The 19,391-nt window shown below is 32.2% G+C and overlaps 2 protein-coding genes across 2 annotated transcripts; both read left to right on the top strand.

Annotated features, from left to right (window-relative positions):
• The first annotated feature begins 611 nt into the window (after window positions 1-611).
• On the top strand, window positions 612-2,484 carry LOC131064722 (auxin-responsive protein IAA11). The gene is made up of 4 exons (XM_057998975.2): window positions 612-1,025; window positions 1,105-1,590; window positions 2,031-2,136; window positions 2,220-2,484. The coding sequence occupies exons 1-4, from the start codon at window positions 674-676 to the stop codon at window positions 2,365-2,367; spliced, it is 1,092 nt and encodes a 363-aa protein (XP_057854958.1). The 5' UTR covers window positions 612-673; the 3' UTR covers window positions 2,368-2,484.
• Window positions 2,485-7,297: 4,813 nt separating this feature from the next.
• On the top strand, window positions 7,298-8,186 carry LOC131065990 (auxin-responsive protein IAA13-like). The gene is made up of 4 exons (XM_058000651.1): window positions 7,298-7,389; window positions 7,624-7,639; window positions 7,824-7,951; window positions 8,033-8,186. The coding sequence occupies exons 1-4, from the start codon at window positions 7,298-7,300 to the stop codon at window positions 8,184-8,186; spliced, it is 390 nt and encodes a 129-aa protein (XP_057856634.1).
• Window positions 8,187-19,391: the final 11,205 nt, after the last annotated feature.

Below are 19,391 nucleotides of genomic sequence, written 5' to 3'. Positions count from 1 at the left end.
CAATGAATGTTGATTGTTGCTTAATTTGTGAGATACCCATAAAGATTAAATTGTGACTGATATCAGTTAAGATCGATGTATGAGATATTTCGACTCTACTATTCTATATGATCAACATGTGATGCTGTAATTATTAAAAGTAGCCAATGACAACGTCTTTCAATACACAACCCTAGATGTACTATTTCAACTTTTTAGTGCACATATAGATGGACAATGGTCATATCTTCTACATGTTGACATGAAAAATAGGAGGTTTTGAACGTACGAATGAGCAATGGTCATATCCTCTAACTGTTGACATGAGAAAAAGGAATTTTTAAAATAGAAGACAAGATCATACTTACAATCCATCATATCTTTTAAAAGCAAAATAAAAAACCGAATCAAATGTACCATAGAACAAATAATTTTACATATTCAAAATTACAAAATTTAGATATGAAAGATTTTTCACACAATGACATGAAAACATAATATGTTAGGTGAGAGTAAAAGTAGATGTGGCTTCTCTTGTCTCCATACATCTCATATGAACTTAGGTATGATTAGGATGTGGAAATGAGTAAAGTTCCCGGCAAGATGGGGAGAGAGTGATGTGGGCAAGTGGGAAGGAGGCAGTTGTGAGCTGCAAAGAAAGAAAGGGAGGGACCCTTGTTTCCCATCCGTGCGAATGTCCATGTCGGCCACTCCCAAGGCAAGGCAACCAGCCACCCTGGGATTTGTTTATTGCCTTCTCATGAAAACGCATGGCTGCCCCCACATCAACACCTGCAGCTCTTGCCTGCTGCCATCTGCTTTTCTGGTCGCCTTGTCCATTCTTCTCTCCTATATCTTCCTCTTCCTCCACTCCTCACCAACTGTATCATTCTCAACTTCCTTCCACAAAAATTCTTTCAAAATGACTACTTCTGATGTATCTTCTCACCTCTCTGTGCATTCCTCTGCAAGTGCAGAAACCCACCAGAGTGTGAGCGAAGCAGATCTAAGCTTGTGCTTGAGCCTTTCTCCTTCTGCAAATATGGGTATGTCTTATTTCAATTTCTCATTTCCTGCCTTTTTTATGGGCTTGTGATCTGACTTGTTTGATTGATGGGTCTGCAGGAAAGGGCTATCCTAGGGTTTCTGGCAATGAGTCTGTTGGGCCAGTGAAGGAATCTGCAGAACAGAAGCAGCTAAGTGAAATGGGTAATGGTGGGTGGTTTAAGGGCAGATTGAAGAGAGTTAACAGTGAGACAATTGGTGGGGAGGAGGAGAGGAAGAGGAGAGTTGTTAGCCTCCAATTGTGTGAACCTTCTTGTGAGCAGGTGCAGGGCAACATTCATTCCTCTCTCAGGACTCCAGCTGTGGGGTGGCCTCCTCTTCAAACATGCAGAAAAAATGCAGTTTATGCTCAGCAAAGGTCCCCTCCCCATGAAAATGTGGAAGAGACAACCAGTGGCACTTCTGTGGAGTGTAAAAGGGGCTCAAACTTTGTAAAAGTAGTCATGGATGGCATGCCCATTGGCAGGAAAGTAGATCTGAATGCACATAACAGCTACAACAGTCTGGCCCTAACACTGGAGAATATGTTTCAACTGCCCCCCATCTGTAAGAAACTCTCATTCATTCCAAATAGCTGATTGCTGATCTTTGCTTTGCTTTAACCTCTTTCACCTAACTGTCTCAAATTAGTACATCTATAAAAAAATATCTTAAATACATCTATAAAAAAATATCTTAAATACATCTATAAAAAAATATCTCAAAATTATCTAAAATTAAAACTATTTCTTACTTTCATTTTTCTTTTTTTCATTTAATAATAGATTTAGTAGTAGATGTTCTATCGAATTTTCATTAACACACTCACATTTCATTTAATAATTGATGCTCCTGCATTCTTTCATTCTACTAAAAGCCACATTCTGAATTTTTGTTAACACGTTTACATATTCTCTTTCTTGTGAAACATAAGATTTTGAAATAAAAGAACATACTCACATCATTATACTCCATTCTAGATATTAATTGTTTCTTCTGTATGACAGTGAAAGATGAGCGCAATGGGCGGCTTCTGGATTCTGCATCTGATTACTTATTGACCTACGTGGACAAGGATGGAGATTGGATGCTGTTGGGCGATGCTCCATGGGAGTAAGCCCTTCATTCCTCTCATATATATTAATCATGTTTAACTTCACAATTCAAAAGTGGTTCTGATATATGTTTTACTGCAGAAATTTTGTCAAGTCTGTGAAACGTCTAAGGATCTCACATTCTACCATTAATGGATCTTCATCTGAGTTGGTTGGAGCTAAAGATTATAAGAAGATGAATTATAGAACCAGACAATTTATAGATTTTGTAAATGCCCAAAGGCTCTAAAATTTAAATCCAGTGCATATCATAGTACAATTTCCTACAATTTTTTTTTGTTCAAATTGAGCTACCATGAGAATAATATTTTGGGTGGGAACTTTTATTGTTTCCCCTTATTGCAGACGCCTATCTTGTGATTTGTAACTCTCGAGAAGGAATAATGTTACTCCTAAATTGGGATTCGAATTCTTAAAACATTGATGACTCTTCTTGTGGATACCTTTGAGAGAATAAGAACCAGCCCATATAAAATATGGGGGATAGATAAAACAATTAATCAAACAATTATAACCACCAATTCTAGATTGTAGATTCTGTATAGAGATCTAATATGATAGCTTGTTATCAAATTTCAATTTATTTATATTGACAAACTATAAGAATTTTTATTTTTTTTGTTATTATTTAGATTGAATTTCACGACTTCAAAATCGGTATACATGTTTATAGATTTAAAAACATTTATATATGTAAATGACTCATGTATTGGTGGTTTGGAAAAACTTATTCACCTTGAATATTTAAATCTATATTTGCAACATGGTGGTGGGTATCTACAAATATTGTTGGAGTTTGATATGAAATGATTATTTCATTGTTTTCAATCTTTTTGAACCAAAGTAGTATGAATAATGATCAAAGACTTACCAAGCAACCATACATTCTATCTAGTCCAAACACTCTATCAGTCTATTGATATCAAAATCTAGTCCATACACTCTATCTAGTCTATTGATATCATTTTGATGATGCAACGAATTATTATGATGTTCTCTAAGTGATAATACTAAGATTAGATGTATTATTCACCTTGCATCTCCTAAGATCAAATATAGTACAATTGTGTATGCATCTTTAGAATCATGGAGTGGACAAAATGGACACTTATGTAAAGGTATGGACATATATGATTATTAATATGGTACAATTGTATATATGATTATTAATATAGTACAATTGTGTATGCATCTTTAGAATCATGGAGTGGACAAAATGAGACACTGATGTAAAGGTATGGACATATATGATTATTTTATTTTTCTTTGAAGAGTTGGAAATAGTATTATAATGAGAAATGATGGAGGAGCTACATAGGGGACTAGTAAAGGCATATTTTGATTAATCAAGTGTAAAGTATGTAAGAGATGTAATTAGTGCTTTTGTGGATTGATTGGTAGTTATGTATGATGCCTGAGGTCATAAAAGCTAAAGATATTGTATAAGAGGAGTTATGCTCTATTTTGGGGGCCACTCTTCTATGATGGGTTAATTAGAACATTTTCAATAGTATTTTGAGAATTTTAGGCCTATGATATTGTCTTTTGGTGGTTTTCCTATCCTCCTTGAGTCTATATATTAAATCCTTTAAATCCTTGAGTCTATATATTAAATCCTTTAAATCCTTGAGATGGAGATATTATGCATTATTTTTTGTATAGTTACGTTATTAGTTTTACTCCAATATTAAAGAGTGTATTATACACAACAACTCTATGAATGCATTGTAACATTACTAATAAATAATACATTGGGTGTGTGGCAAAAATAGTACAATTGTGTATGCATCTTTAGAATAATGTCCAATATTAAAGAGTGTATTATACACAACAACTCTATGAATGCATTGTAACATTACTAATAAATAATAAATTGGGTGTGTGGCAAATATAGTACAATTGTGTATGCATCTTTAGAATCATGGAGTGGACAAAATGAGACACCTATGTAAAGGTATGGCCATTTATGATTCTTTTATTTTTCTATGAAGACTTGAAAATAGTATTATAATGAGAAATGATGAAGGAGTTACATAGTGGACTAGTAAAAGCATCTTTTGACGGGTTGCTATTAATCAGGTGTAAAGGTGTGTAAGAGATGTAATTAGTGCTTTTGTGGACTACTTGGTAGTTATGTATGACATGCCTAAGGTCATAAAAGCTAAAGATGTTGTATAAGAGGAGTTATACTCTATTTCGGGGGCCACTCTTCTATGATGGGTTAATGAGAACATTTTCAATAGAATTTTGGGAATTTTAAGCCTATGATACCGTCTTTTAATGGTTTTCCTATCCTCCTCAAGTCTATATATTAAATTCTTGAGATGGAGAAATCATGCATTATTTCTTGTATAGTTATGTTATTAGTTTTACTCTTATATTAAATAGTGTATTGTACACAACAACTCTATGAATGTATTGTAACATTACTAATAAATAATGCATTGGGTGTGTGGGCTTTTTAAGCTAAGGTTGTCCAATTTTTTCATGTATTTATTTATATTTAATAGACAGTGTTATACTTGCAACAAATTTGATCATAAAGCAAATGAATGCAAAAGTAGAGTGATGGGGAATGGTTTCATGAATGTGAACAATGCTAGGAATGCTCAATCTTTCAATGGTTATATATGCAACAAGTTTGAACATAAGATTGTTGACTATAGATCTAATGTGAAGGAGAGTGCAAATGTTCTGCAACATGGCATTACATGTTATAACTGCAACAAACAGGGACATATTGCTAAATTTTGCATACGAAAGAATATTAGGTCTTCTATTCCACAAAAAGACGGTTGATCCGGCTTAAATGAAGAAAGAGATGGAAAAGATATGGATTAAGAAGTGAAAAGGAAAGAAAGACAATGAGGTGAACGATGGACATGTATCGTTGGATGGTGCAGATGGTTCTTCCAGAAACTAAATTGAAAAGGTATTATTTCAAGGAGAGTTGTGCTTGCAAATTTTTCCAGACCCCTTATGAAGTGTAGATGTTGAGATCTTCAGCATATCAGTCAAGATGATTTGGGCATATTGCTGAAGTGATGCTAAGTCATTTGGTTTTATTTCTAGATCAAATGACTTCATTGTGGAGGATTACAGAGAGTTTGATTGATCAGTTTTATACCAGAAGGGTTAAAAGCTGCTAACACCTAATAAAGAATTAATGCAACAGATGGGAGAAGTATAGAGGCCACACTTGGTCATTTTTTACCTCATTCAAAGCATTCAAAAGCAATTAAGGAGCTAAGGAGCGAAGAGAACTTGCAAGTGCATTCGTGCAAAACCTAGTCATCAGATTTCTAGGTATTTCTCAGTAGTCTCTACAAACCCTAGGTTGAGAAGTTGAAAATGGATACTCCTAGGGTTATAGACATTGCAGATAAGCCAAGTCCCCCATTCAAGAAATGACCATTCAAATCCATCATGAACGACATTAGTAGGGCATTTTCTCACATGTTGATCAACGTTATTCACACTAAGGATGTTTGAATTTACATTCATGCTCGCATGGAAGAGTACAATCACACAAAAATGGTAGATTTCATAGACAAATATTTGTTGGATGATGAGTTCATGTTGAAACTAGAGTGCATCCATCTAGAAGAAAATAAATTGGATGTCTAGAGTTATTTCCCCATGTTCTATGAAGAGGAGATTATCATAATTGTATTGAGTCATATACATGAACAATTCATTTGGTCAGACTAGCCCTACATGATAACGAAGGAAGCAATTAGGGAAATGATAGGATCCTGTTCTACAGGAGATGTCATTGCATTGAAATCTATGAAGAATGATGTGGTTTCTAGGTTAATCAGAGCACAGTTTGATAACAGGGCACTTACCATTGATAACATTGTTAATTTGAGTGTTTAGTATGCCTCTATGGGCATTTTCTATAAGATTTCAGAGAAGGTTCTGCTTCTGCTACTGCCATACATACAGCGTACCAATGGTCAGGGAAGGCAAATATTTGACCTATGTGAGTTATTGAGACAACAATTGATGGATAATTTGCAAAAGACCAAGGAGATAAAGTACCCATTCCGATATGGATCTTTAATCATCTATTTAATGCTATATTTCATGAATGAATTGCTTGGTGGGGGGAATGTTGTCTGGAGAACAAATTTATCTGTAGCATCACAAATATTAAATCATGTGCATAGCTTTCCGAATGGGAAAGCGCTTATTGGAGTTTCTTCAAAACCTTTCAAGGTGAAATGCAAATGAGCCATAAAATACTAGTTGAGGTTGTAGAAAGATATAAGGAGGTGATCACCTTTATGGTTGACAAGGATAACTGCTATATGGAGGTTGTTGAGCCTAGGACTTCTTGGATCCCTCCCTACATTATCATATGAACTTACTGGAGATGGAGATGAATAGGTTGTTCATGTTGAGTTACTAATTAGCAAACTTATAGATCCTAATGTAAAAAGGTTTGCAACCCATGAGGAAATATTCAATAGTCAAATTAAGAAAAAGGTGGATGAAAAGTTTGAGAAGATGAAAGAAAATTTGGAGAAGAGATTTGATTTACAACCTAAGGGCTTTGTTGAGGCATCTAGAACTACTACGAATGTCTCACAATCACCGCCTACACTTAGAAGAATTGTAAGGGCTATTATTGCTACTGCCACTCTTCCTACACCTTATATAGCAACACAAACTCCACCAAGTAGAAAGATATTTACAACTGTCAAACTTGAGAAGGAGAAGATAGTTGAGAAGAAGAAATCCAGGAAGAAGCAACAAACAAAAAGGGAAAAGATAAAAGTGGTTAACAATAATGATGAAGAAGAAGAAGAAGTGAAGGGTTTTGAGTTGAGAAAAAGAGAAAAGAAAAGAAAATGAAGTGAAGGAGAAGGTAGCTCAAAGAGGAAAAATAAAGGAAGAGGGATCATGAAAAGAGAAGTAAAGAGAACAAAAAAGGCTCCTCTGGAGCAAGATACCTTCAAATTAGATGCAATTCTAAATGCAATTGAATGGCATAGGGCACTGAAAAAACACCTTCAAATTAGATGCAATTCTAAATGCAATTGAATGGCATAGGGCACTGAAAAAAATGTGTCATTGTACAATTAGGAGATTATTGAACAAGCAATTATAATGTTCATGATGAAATGTAATTTCACCTTGAAGATATAACGTTCATGGATGGCATTCCCATTGGTAGGAAAGTAGATCTGAATGCACAGGACAAATACAACAGTCTGCCCCTGACAGTGGAGGATATGTTTCAACAGCCCCCCATCTATAAGAAACTCTCATTCATTTAAAATAGTTTATCTTTGCTATGCTTTCACCTTTTAAAAAATCTCATGCAATTTGCTATACTTTCACCTTTTCAAGAATCACATGCAATTTGTTATACAACTATTTCAAATTCATGTAATTGTTATACAACTCTTTCTAAACTAGTATTGATATCTTAAATACATTTATCCAAAGAAACTATTTCATTTAGTACTTTCTTTAGTAAGAGTTTTTATTTTGTTAAGATGTTCATAAGTAAGTTTTTTTTAACACGCTCACACTTTTGATTCTATCTGTAATATTTGTTAACATGTTCAAATCTTTAATTCTATCTCTTGTTATTATTTCTAAAAAATTGAAAAATTGAAATAAAAGATCATTTTTTTTTAACACGCTCACATCATTATACTCCACTCTAAACAGAAAAATACAGTGAAAGACAAGCACTCAAATTCAACCCATTGGCGGCTTCTAGATTCTGCATCTGATTACTTATTGACCTACGTGGACAAGGATGGAGATTGGATGCTGTTGGGCGATGCTCCATGGGAGTAAGCCCTTCATTCCTCTTATATATTAATTATGTTTAACTTCACAATTCAAAACTGGTTCTGATATATGTTTTATTGCAGAAACTTTGTCGAGTCTGTGAAACGTCTAAGGATCTCACATTCTACCATTAATGGATCTTCATCTGAGTTGGTTGGAGCCAAAGATTATAAGAAGATGAATTATAGAACCAGACAATTTATAGATTTTGTAATTCCCAAAGGCTCTAAAACTTAAATCCAGTACATCATAGTACAATTTCCTACAATTTTTTTGTGTTCAAATTGAACTACCATGAGAATAATATTTTGGGTGGGAACTTTTATTGTTGCCCCTTATTGCAGACGCCTATCTTGTGATTTGTAACTCTCGAGGAAGAATAATGTTATTCCTAAATTGGGATTCGAATTCTTAAAACATTGAGGACTCTACTTGTGGATACCTGAGAGAATAAGAACCACCCCATTTAATATTTCTAGGAATAGATAAAACAATAAATCAAACAATTATAACCACCAATTCTAGATATGTGTTGAGATTGCAATTCAAATATAAATATGCTTTTTAATGGTAAAAAAGAATAGTAATTAAGTTTCGTATGTAGTTTAGAGAATTTTTATTGTAGATTGTGTTTAGTAATCTAATATGATACATTGTAATCAAATTTTGAATTATATTATATTGACGAATTATAAGATAGTTTTTATTTTGTTTTGATTGAATTTCATGACTACAAAATCGGTCTACATTTTTTTAGATTTAATCATTTATATATGTAAATGATTCATGTATTGGTGGCCTTGAAAAACTTATTCACCCTGAATATTTAAATCTACATTTGCAACATGGTGGTGGGTATCTACAAATATCATTGGAGTTTGATATGAAATAAGTATTTCATTTTTTTTCAATCTTCTTGAACCAAAGTAGTAGTATGAATAAGTATCAAAGACATATCAAGCAACCATACACTTTATCTAGTCTATTTGATATAATGTTGATGATGCAATGAACAATTTTGATGTTCTCTAAGTGATGGTACTAAGATTAGATGTGTTATTCACCTTGCACCTTCTAAAGTCTAATGTAGTACAATTGTGTATGCATCTTTTAAAGAATCATGGAGTGGAAAAAATGAGATACCTATGTGAAAATATGGACATGTGTAAATATTTTGTTATTCTATGAGGGCTTAAAATTATTATTTTAATTAGTAATGATGAAGGAGCTTCATAGTGGACTAGTAAGAGCATCTTTTGATTGGTTGTTATTAGTCAAGTGTAAAGATATGTAAGAGATGTAATTAGTGCTTTTGTGGACTAACAGGGACTGTCATAATAGCTAAAGACATTGTCTAAGAGGAATAATGCTCTATTTGGGGGCCACTCTTTTATGGTGGGTCATCATAATTTTTTCCATGGAGTTTTGAGAATTTTAGGCCTATGATACTATCTTTTGGTGGTTTTTGTATCCTCCTTAAGTCTATATTGTAAATTCTTAAGATGGAGATATTATGCATTATTTCTTGTAGGGTTATGTTATTAGTTTTCTTTCAATATTAAAGGGTTTGTTTTAACACAATCCCATGAATGTATTGTAATATTACTAATTAATAATACATTGGGAGTGTGTGGGGTTGATCTCGTAATGTGATGGTTAAGTTGTGGTATTGTTAATGGTGCCACCAAGGTTCAAATCCCCTCTAGGTTGATTGTCAACGATAACGGCATTAATGTCAATTGACAATGTTAAGGCCTATGTCAAGTCTCCTATTGGGAGCTCACGGGTCTTGGCGATTGTTGTTGCGTTAATGTCGAGGATGAGGTCCCCTATTAGTGGCCTCACAGGTTCATAGCTCTAGTCAAAAGCATTCATTGTTTTAAAAAAAATAAAAAAAATTGGGGGTATGTGTTTTTTAGGCTAAGGTTATCCAATTTTTCTTATATTATATTTACATCACACTTATCTATGGTTTAATTCTTCTTCTCACATTTTTGCCATTTTAGTGTTGTCTTACATGCTAGAATGCTACTATTTTTTGTATATTAGATACTTATATTTCACTCTTTGTAGGGTTAATGTAGAAACCATCTAGAAATTTCGCGTCTAGGCTTGGTCTTGAGGTTATCTATTTTAGTGGTTTGCAAATATATTCTTTTAACATTTGATATCAAAACCATGGTTTTAGCTCTAAAAAGTTTTGTCTTATTTAAGATTTTAATACATGTTCAAGTTTTTTTTTTAGTTGATCTTATTTTTAGGAAAACATTCATTACAAGCACTACATAATGGATAAGGCAGAGGATCTTGGATTTTTTAAATGTACTATTTTTTTACTTAGAGATCAATGTTCGGTAGTGTGGGATTTTCCTCTAGTCTCGCGAGGTTTGGTTATGGTGGGTTCTTGGTTTTGTCCATTGATTGTGTGAGAAATCTCTAGATTATTAGCCCCTATGGCTACATATAGTTGAATTTTGTAGATCTATGTTATTCTAGACCCCCATGAATGGATACACAAGCTGCATGTGTGGATTTGTCAATTTCACATTAGTAATTATAAGTCTACAGACTCTTGTAAGTTGCAAATTGATGGAGATTTGAGTCTACATGCATATGCATGATGTGAATTTATGGCATTCCATCATTCAAATAGAAGATCTAGTGGTTTTAGATTTTTTGGTATTTTTGAATATGTTATAGATTCAAGTTTGTGTATCTAGGTCATGTGTAGCTCAAGTTGATATATGAATGACATCCAATTTTGGTGAAAGCAGGTTTTATAGATTTTCTATTTAAAATATATGGTTTTGCAAATGTGTGATATTATATCATGTAACATCTGAACCCTTGGTTCTTGGATTGATAAGTGTTTTGGATGTACTAATAAATTTAGATTTGTATATATGATTTTTCAAGTTTTACATCTAATTAAAATCTATAGCCTTTTAGATCTATGAAATAATTTTATTCAAGGTGTACTTCCTAAGAGTTATTTGAATGGGAGACATGCATGATTTAAGCATAGCTAAGGAAGAGACATGTTTCAATTTGCATGTAGGCTTCAAGTATTGTTAGAGAAAACCAGTTGTGTATTTCTTTATTACAAGAGTGTTGGAAAATGATATGTAATTGAACATTTTTTTTGGTTCATATTAGGTTCATAAAACTATAGTTATTTCATGTAGTGAATTTGTAGTATATTGGATTCAATGCTTCTTATGTAGGAATCCAAATGTTATTGTTATTTTAATGTATGTTTTTTAGGATGCATTATTATGGTGGATCCATATTATACTATTTTAGGATTTTTGTGTATTATATAATATTATTAAATTAAAATAAGAGCATTAAGCATGATTTCTATCACCTTCAGAGGTTGCATGTGCATAGTTAAAGTTGTATTTGTTGTGTTTATACCTATGTGTTGCACAAAAAAATAGGTATAGATATGTAGAGTATTGATGGTGTAATGTGTGTGTAGCAATATTTTGTTATAGATTGTTTAGAAGCTATAAGTTTTAGATTCTAATTTATTGGTCATTTGGCTATCATGGTGCAGTAATATGTCAAGTTGCAATAAGACTTTATGATGGTTAGTAGTTCTTTTGAAGCCCATAGAAATTAACTAAACTATCATGAAAGGGCTTGGATCATGATTTAATGGGAGCTTTATGCAAGAATAATAAATGGTGAAAAGTTGTCTTCTTGACTGAATATGTTGACCATGACATCATGGAAGATCTTGTTAAATATTTAACATGAAATGGTTCAACTTGTGAACTTGTCATAAATATGTTTATCACTATGTCATGCTCAAAGCTCTAGATCACTTTCAATGGTAGCTTTTATAATAATGTATATTTATTATTATGTAATGGATGGTCTTCTATAGTGGATGTTGGTGGCATGAGAATCTCTTAGTTCCTAATATATATGAGTACTAATATGTTTTATAACTATTTAATTTATCAATAGAGGATGCTTATCTTCATATATTTGGATTATGTGGACAACTTGTTGCTATTGAAAGCTCTTAGATTTCTTAGTTGAGTTATTAGTTAAGATTTGTTGATTTTAAACAAATAGCATCATTTTATGAATATACAAATCATGGTGTCATAAGCACATTCTTACAAACTATATTGAACATATAGTAGAAGCATTGGTTATGATTTGGAGGTAGTCTTCTAGTGTAGAGTATATTAATCATAAAATGCCTTAAGGAACTCCTAGATATTGTGTTGTTGTAGTTGAATTAATTTTGTATGAAAATATTAGTTTGGAATTTTTTTATTTTAAATATATTTGGGTGAGGTTGGAAAGTTTTTGGATATTGGAGATCAAGTGTTGGACAATGTCTTTTGATGTAATTTTTTTAGAATGAACAAGGAACCTATACATCTCGAGCTAGATATGAGTTCAACCTAGGTCTAATGAGGATATTGTTCACATAGATATTTAGTGTGATTGGACCTTCATAACTAGGGATAAATTTCATACCCACTACTCTTGATGAGATATAATTTGTAGAGACTGATCTAATAGGTATTATCCAAATATTTTTCAAGTGTGATCTTTGTTATATTTTACCCACTAATATGAATTGAGTCTTATGTAATGGATATCATTTGTAAAAACTATTTTGAGAGTCGTATGACATGGTTTTATTTTTCTTTATCCTAATGTATGGTTGATGAGTTAGAAATTCAATTTTGAGGATAGGTTCTAAGGATCACAAGGAATGGAGCTATTGTCTATTGGTACATCTCCTAATTGCAAGAACCAATGTTAGTTTGATTTTCATTCACTTAGAATCTTAAATATTTTTATTTTCTTTGAGTTAGTGCAATTTTGTTTGACCTTGGAGGTTGAATGGTTATAATTTGTAAGAACTTTTTTATATCAAGTTCTAGAGGTGAACATCTAGTTTTCATAGCCATGCCACTTTGTTGGTGTTGGAAAACTAACATGGTTTAGTTTACAGGGTATCTATCTAATGGTATAAGATTTTCCTCTTAAAATTTTGGTTTATAGGCTAATTGGATTCTATGGAAGGAAAGGATGATCATCAAATATAGTTGAAGTACATGTACTTGAATGTTAATTTTCTATTGAATGAATGATTCTTGGATTAGGAGAAGAATTGATCACCACCTCAACAAGATCAATTATTTGATCTTTTTTCTCAAAATTTATAGGTTTCATGTTGTCTTTATGGAAAAGTGACTTATGTTGCTTATTGAAACCAAAAGTTAGAAAATGGACATTTTTTAAAAAAATGTCAAACATAACCAAATAAGGCTCATCATTTTTTAGTATTAAATTTTAAAAAGGTATTTATGAGGTAATTACGAAGTAGTTATAGATAGTTACTAAACAGAAGCCTATAAATACAAGGTTATTTTGAATGTAAAGAGGGACTTAAACAAGGGGGGTTTCTTGGAGGACTTTGTTACAGGTGTGTGCTTTGTTGTCATTGATGTCAAATAGTGTGGTCTGGATATGTTCTATTTAGGACATCTGTTGTGTGGGATTTGACATCTGTTGTGTGGATTCAGTGTTGAAGTATTTCGTTGAAGTATCTGCAGTTATGCTTTTGTACCAGTTATTATGATTATATTCATACTGGAGGTTGTTATGATTGGTTTTTATGGAATGGATATAGACAGATGGCGTTGATAGTTGTTCCAATTGATATTAGCTTGTTTGTGATGGTGGCAACAATTGGAAGCTTTATCTGTATGGTCTGGGTGTTGCCTATTTTGGTGCGGACTCTTTTAGTGCACGTGTTGGGATATTTTCCTTGGTCTAGTGATTCCATGTGATGCATTCTATTGGTTCGGTGTTGCTTGTTGGATGTTGGTTTAGGTTCCATGTTTTATGTTTTGGTCTGGATGTTTATCTTAAGTTGAAAATGTGTGTACATGTTGCAATCTGTCCTTTGACTGACTTGGTGAGAATGTTCTTGTTCTGGTATATATATATATGATGATGATGATGATGATGATTTATTGAAAAGAATATACATAGAGAGAGATATGTGTGAGATGCAAGTGAATTGGATTTAATAGTAAGTATGTGCGACTTGATGTAAGGATGTCGATGTGATTTGAGTTGTTGTGTCAGATGGTATTGCAATGCAGAAGTGATCGTAAATGTAGATGCAATAATTTGGAAGATTTGGTGGTTTAGATATCTTAGTAAGGTCAAATATTATGCTTTAACAATGACTGTAATCAACATATGGAAATGCTTTTATTCATACAATTCTTTTCAAGTGAAAGATTTAAATATGTATATTGCCTTGTTGCATTTAGCTTTAGGTTTGTAAGCCCTCTTTTGTATATTGCACCATGAGCAGTTAGCCTTGGTTTGTGAGTCCGGAGCAATGAGATCTCTCTTTATAATAATTTCTATGTACTGTATTATTTTGTGAGTTAACACTCACCATGGTTTTTCCTAGTTTGGGTTTTCCACATATAAAATATTGGTGTTCTTGTGTGGGTGATTTATGATGTTTTCTTTATTATATGCACATCTAGAATTAATTTATTGATGCAAGTTTGTAGTCCAGAATTTTAATTTATGTTAATTCACCCTTGCCTCTCAGCATTCAATGTGTGTTCAACAGAATTCTGATTTGACACTTTAATCCTAAGGGTTTTTAGAGTTGTATCATTTGAAAAAGATAATAAAGAGAACATTTGGATTATATGTTCTAAATGTACTTAAGAGTTATTATTACTAATTTTTCATATGTCAAATTGTTAATCCCTTTATCTTTGTGTAAAACCACATATCATCTAATAAAACATATATAAATTGTGCAATTGATATAAAGAACACAATAATTTCTTGGTATCTTGATTTGAATGTATTGATACACCCTATCTCTTCGTGTGTTGAGATTTATTAGCTTTCTTTCATCATTGTTGCATATTAAAGACACATTATTATACAATTCATCGTATAAGTTTAGGAACATATATTTCTAGATTTTTGTGGTTTAAAAGAGTTTATTATACACTTGGTGAAGTCTCTTAAGAGACCTAAGAGAAAAAGAAATTGCCAAATTTTTAAAATAATTTCTTAGAATCCATTATTTATAAAAAAAAATTAATACATGTAGGTGTATTTCAAGTCTAACTACAATAACCTATATGTTTTTTTCTTGATTTGAATGATTTGATTATATTAACAATGAATGAATTCTTGTAAAATACCTCTTTTGTGAGTGCAAGCACATCAAGAGCCATAATTTTCTTTCATATCTTGTGCGAAAAAATGAGGGTGAAAACAAATTAGGATAGGTGGGTGAATACTATTGGATACATTATTTTGTTGCTAAAGTCTCCTAATCCTTCTAGGCTACAATGATCTAGGAAATTCTCTTAAGAGACTTGAGAGCAAAAATATACCAAACTTTGATAGAGAGTTTCTCAAAGATGGTGCTTGGGAATAATTTTTGAATATATAGGCAGATTTTAAGTTTGACTATAATAACTAATCTCAGTTACCCTTAAATTTGATCCATTTGACCATGATGAAAATAAATGCATTCTTAATAAATGCCCCTCTTGCACTTAGCATAGGCATGGAGAAAAACATGATTTTCTTTTTGCACCTCATGGGACTGAATCAAGTGAATGAAAATATTAAAATGTGTGTGTGAATGCTAGTGGAGGCGTTTTTCATTACTAAAGTCTCCTAGTCCTTTTGAGATACAATAATCTAACAAACTCTCTTAAGAGATAAGAGCAAAAATGTGTCAAACTTTGATGAATTGACTCTTAAAATATATGACACAAATGAATATTTTGTTCACACCTATATATCTATTTTGTCTAAATATAACAATATATCTTGGTTCTCCTCAACTTTAAACCACTTAATTATGCCCACAATAAATGCATTCTTACAAAATACTTTTTTTTGCACTTAGTATAAATATGCCAAGAGCTATATTTTTCTTTGTGTGTATCATGGGATCAAACCAAGAGTATGAACATGTTTGTATTCCAATGATTGAATTCTAGTGAAGGTTTCTCTTTTTTTATCATACTCTTCCAATCCTTTTAGGCCACAATAATCTAGAAAATACTCTTAAGTTATGTAAGAGCAAAAAAGTGTCAAATGTTGATGTAACATTTGTTAGATCTTATGGAATCTATTATACTTTTGGAAAGTTCTCAATATAGTTATAAAAGAAGGTTAGGGTCTCATTTGAAACACAAGGAAGATTCAGAAGCTTGTTTATTTCTCTATAGAGATTCAAAAATTTGTGTGAATCGCCAAACTCTTACTAGTAGAACAAAAACTTCAATGGCTTGTTAGATTTGAGGATGGAAACCCTCTGCCTTCTTCAAACTAGTTCCATACAATGATTGACAGAGTGTTAAAGGTTTTGAGTGTGGACGAAAACCCTCATTAGTTAGTGAGGATTCAAAGGTGAATCTAATCAGAGTTCACATTTGTACTAAAAGTGACTTACAGGTTTGGTATATAGATCTAAAATTTGAAGTTTTGAAATTTCTAAAATCTTTTTAGAAAGACAAATTTCAGGATTTGTGTATTGAAAGCCACCAAGAAAGTTTAGAAATTGGATTCGGAAGGAATTATTCTTAGAATATCGAACAAATAATATGTGCCTAAAAAAATTATTAAATGAGTAATTAGCAAGTCACATTGGTTGGATAATTTTGTTCGACTCACTATATTTTTAAGTCATGCGAGTGAATGTGAGGTGGTTATCTTTGTGGAATGAAAATATATTATTAGATTGATGCTAGTTGGGTATTTACCTTGGCCACCAAGTTTTCTAAGATTGATTTTTGTCATTGAATAGCTCCATAGACAAGGCATGAGAGATACAAGGAGATATGGTGGTCACGTGTGCTAGGTTTAGCGCAAACCTCATTAGTTGGTCCGGTTCTTAGAATATCTAGTCACATTAATTTGTTGGTAATATTGCGAAGTATTGGAGTTAATAAGTTAGAGGCATAAGACATCTAGTTGAGGTCTTCATAGCGCACTAAACTCCTGAAGCTGTGGAATATCTAAAAGAATAAAACATGGGAAGAATCATACTTATAATCTACTGTCATGGCCCCCTAAATTTTGTTGCTATTTTTTGTTGTCCTTGAATACAAAAAGGATGATTAATGATGTAAGGAAGAGGTCAGAAATTAAAAAAAAAAATTATGATATTTTTGCAATTGTATCATGGTTGTAATTGTCTCTGTTATAGCAGTAGTTGAATATATTATGTCATCACTTAAATAGACACTACAATTTCATTTTCTTTATGATTTGCATTGTATTGATGCACCAAACACCAATGCAATCTTATACCAACAAAAATGCGATAAGATTTCATTATTATCATTAATTGATTAACCCACAAGCATTGAAGTAAAATAAATAATTTGGGGAAAAAAATAGTGAGGGGTTTTACAATGGTATTAGAATTAGTGGTATTTTCAGCTTATCGAGGAACTAGTCTATTGGAGTTTTCAAGATTGCATGTCAATATGGAAAGCATTTCAACTCAAAAATATTTTAGGAAGAGAAAATTAAAACATGGGTCCTTCCTCAAAAACTTTAAGTTTGTAAAGCCTAGGAATTTACAGAAAGAAAAGGAAGTGGGAAATTGGTTTTTGGTAGTTGGAAAAGAACCAAAGAGTGTACATTTTCCTAATTTTGTTTTCTCTATGTTGAAAGAAGTGGAAATGTGTTTATCCAAGTTATATCAATCAAATTGGGAGATTTTGAATTGGGCTTTAAACCCATCAATGTTTGCTTTAATCCAGCACAAGCTTATGGAACATCCTTACTTGCACTCACCTCTTGTCTCAATGAAATCACCAAAATAACGGTACCTAAAGCACCCTACAATGATGACGTAATGATGAAAATAATACAACTAGTTATTAGAATATTTCATAGGTTGGATGATACTAGAAGCCCTTCTTTTGATAAAATGGTTAAGATTTTAGAAGTTATGGCTAAGGTCAGTTCATGTGTTATTTTCTTGATCTCAAATGTAATGACCTGATTCTCCAAATCTTTCAATGCTTCTTTGCCAAAATAAAAAAAACATCATTCATATAATTTTAAACTAGCTATACAAACTATTGTGTACTTCATTTTAAATGAGGATGATGATATCTTCAAGTAGTTTCTATCGAGCTTGTTGACCATTTGGATGAAGGAATAGGATGTCTCACCTATAGCTCAAGAGTTATCAAAAAGATTGGTTGGGTAAAAAATTAAGAAGATTTAAAACCAGTTGATTGAAGAGGAATTGATTTATTTGGGTTTACAAGTCACATGACCTCCCAAAATAAACAAAAACCAAATGAGAAGAAATTAACATTGATTCACATGTTACAAAGCTTGGACACCTTATCATGTATGTGGAATCAATGAGAAAGTGAATTATCATATCCAAGTAATGATGGGAACAAAGAAGAAATTGGGACAATAAAGCTTGAAGAAAAAATCCTACCTCAAGAAGTATGTTGACAGAGCACCAAAATGACTCCATCAAAGAACATGTATATTTATATGTTGAATATTTGTTTAACAAAGATGACAAAATAATAGCCTTGGCTACAAATTTGGATCAATCCAACAAGGATTATGAGGCCTATGGTGACATTGACAACACCATTGAAAGGTATGATGATTCATGTATTCTTACTAGTGATAGTTCACTAATGCATGATTATGTCATACATTTAATAAAGTTTTGGAGGAAAAAATAATGAACCTAGAAGATGCCAAATTTGATGAGGATTTTGATGTAAATGAGGATGCCTCCTTGATGAAAATATAGAAATGAGAAGAGTCAACAAGTTATTGGAAGGATATTTATCAAATGAACCTAAGATTATTGTAGATATAGGAAATGAGGTTACATCAGTTGGTGAATTTATTTTCAACTAAGGTACTATCCTAGCTTTTGAGCCTAAATTATGTGAGCAAGATGACATTGAAGGGGATAATTTGAGGACCAATTAGAAATATTATTGCAAGGTGTTGGTTTTGAGTCACATATTTTGAAGAATCAATTGAAGGTCACTAAAGATATGATTGTTTCACCTTAATACTTTATGAATACACTCACAAGATTATTGAAGGTCTCTTCTGGATGGCCTAAGTTGAGAGGAGACAAAAATTCATGGAAGGTGAATCTTCTCTTGCAAATCTGTAATTAGTCAAAGAATATTTGGGGTCAATGAAATCATATTACTTGCATTTACTTTTAGAAAGTATCATATCTTCAATATTGTTGAAGTGTATTATGATGCATTAAAAGGAAAAGAAGAATTTAATGATCTCACCTTGGAGCTTAAGTTTACTAAGTATACTACAAAGAATAGTAAAATGGATCTTCTATAAGAAAAAAGTCAGCTTGTTGTTGTTGAATAGTTCAAGACG

The sequence above is a fragment of the Cryptomeria japonica genome, chromosome 1, assembly GCF_030272615.1.
Source record: "Cryptomeria japonica chromosome 1, Sugi_1.0, whole genome shotgun sequence".
Lineage (NCBI taxonomy): Eukaryota > Viridiplantae > Streptophyta > Pinopsida > Cupressales > Cupressaceae > Cryptomeria > Cryptomeria japonica.
Note: the sequence above shows the minus strand (reverse complement) of the source record. Positions and strands in the feature narration are given on the sequence as shown.

Excerpts from the sequence above, each read along its gene's own strand:
- LOC131064722 (XM_057998975.2), top strand. The coding sequence starts at position 674 with ATGTCCATGTCGGCCACTCCCAAGGCAAGGCAACCAGCCACCCTGGGA. Across the intron at positions 1,026-1,104 it reads TTCTCCTTCTGCAAATATGG|GAAAGGGCTATCCTAGGGTT; the intron begins GTATGTCTTATT and ends ATGGGTCTGCAG. Across the intron at positions 2,137-2,219 it reads TTGGGCGATGCTCCATGGGA|AAATTTTGTCAAGTCTGTGA; the intron begins GTAAGCCCTTCA and ends GTTTTACTGCAG.
- LOC131065990 (XM_058000651.1), top strand. The coding sequence starts at position 7,298 with ATGGATGGCATTCCCATTGGTAGGAAAGTAGATCTGAATGCACAGGAC. Across the intron at positions 7,952-8,032 it reads TTGGGCGATGCTCCATGGGA|AAACTTTGTCGAGTCTGTGA; the intron begins GTAAGCCCTTCA and ends GTTTTATTGCAG.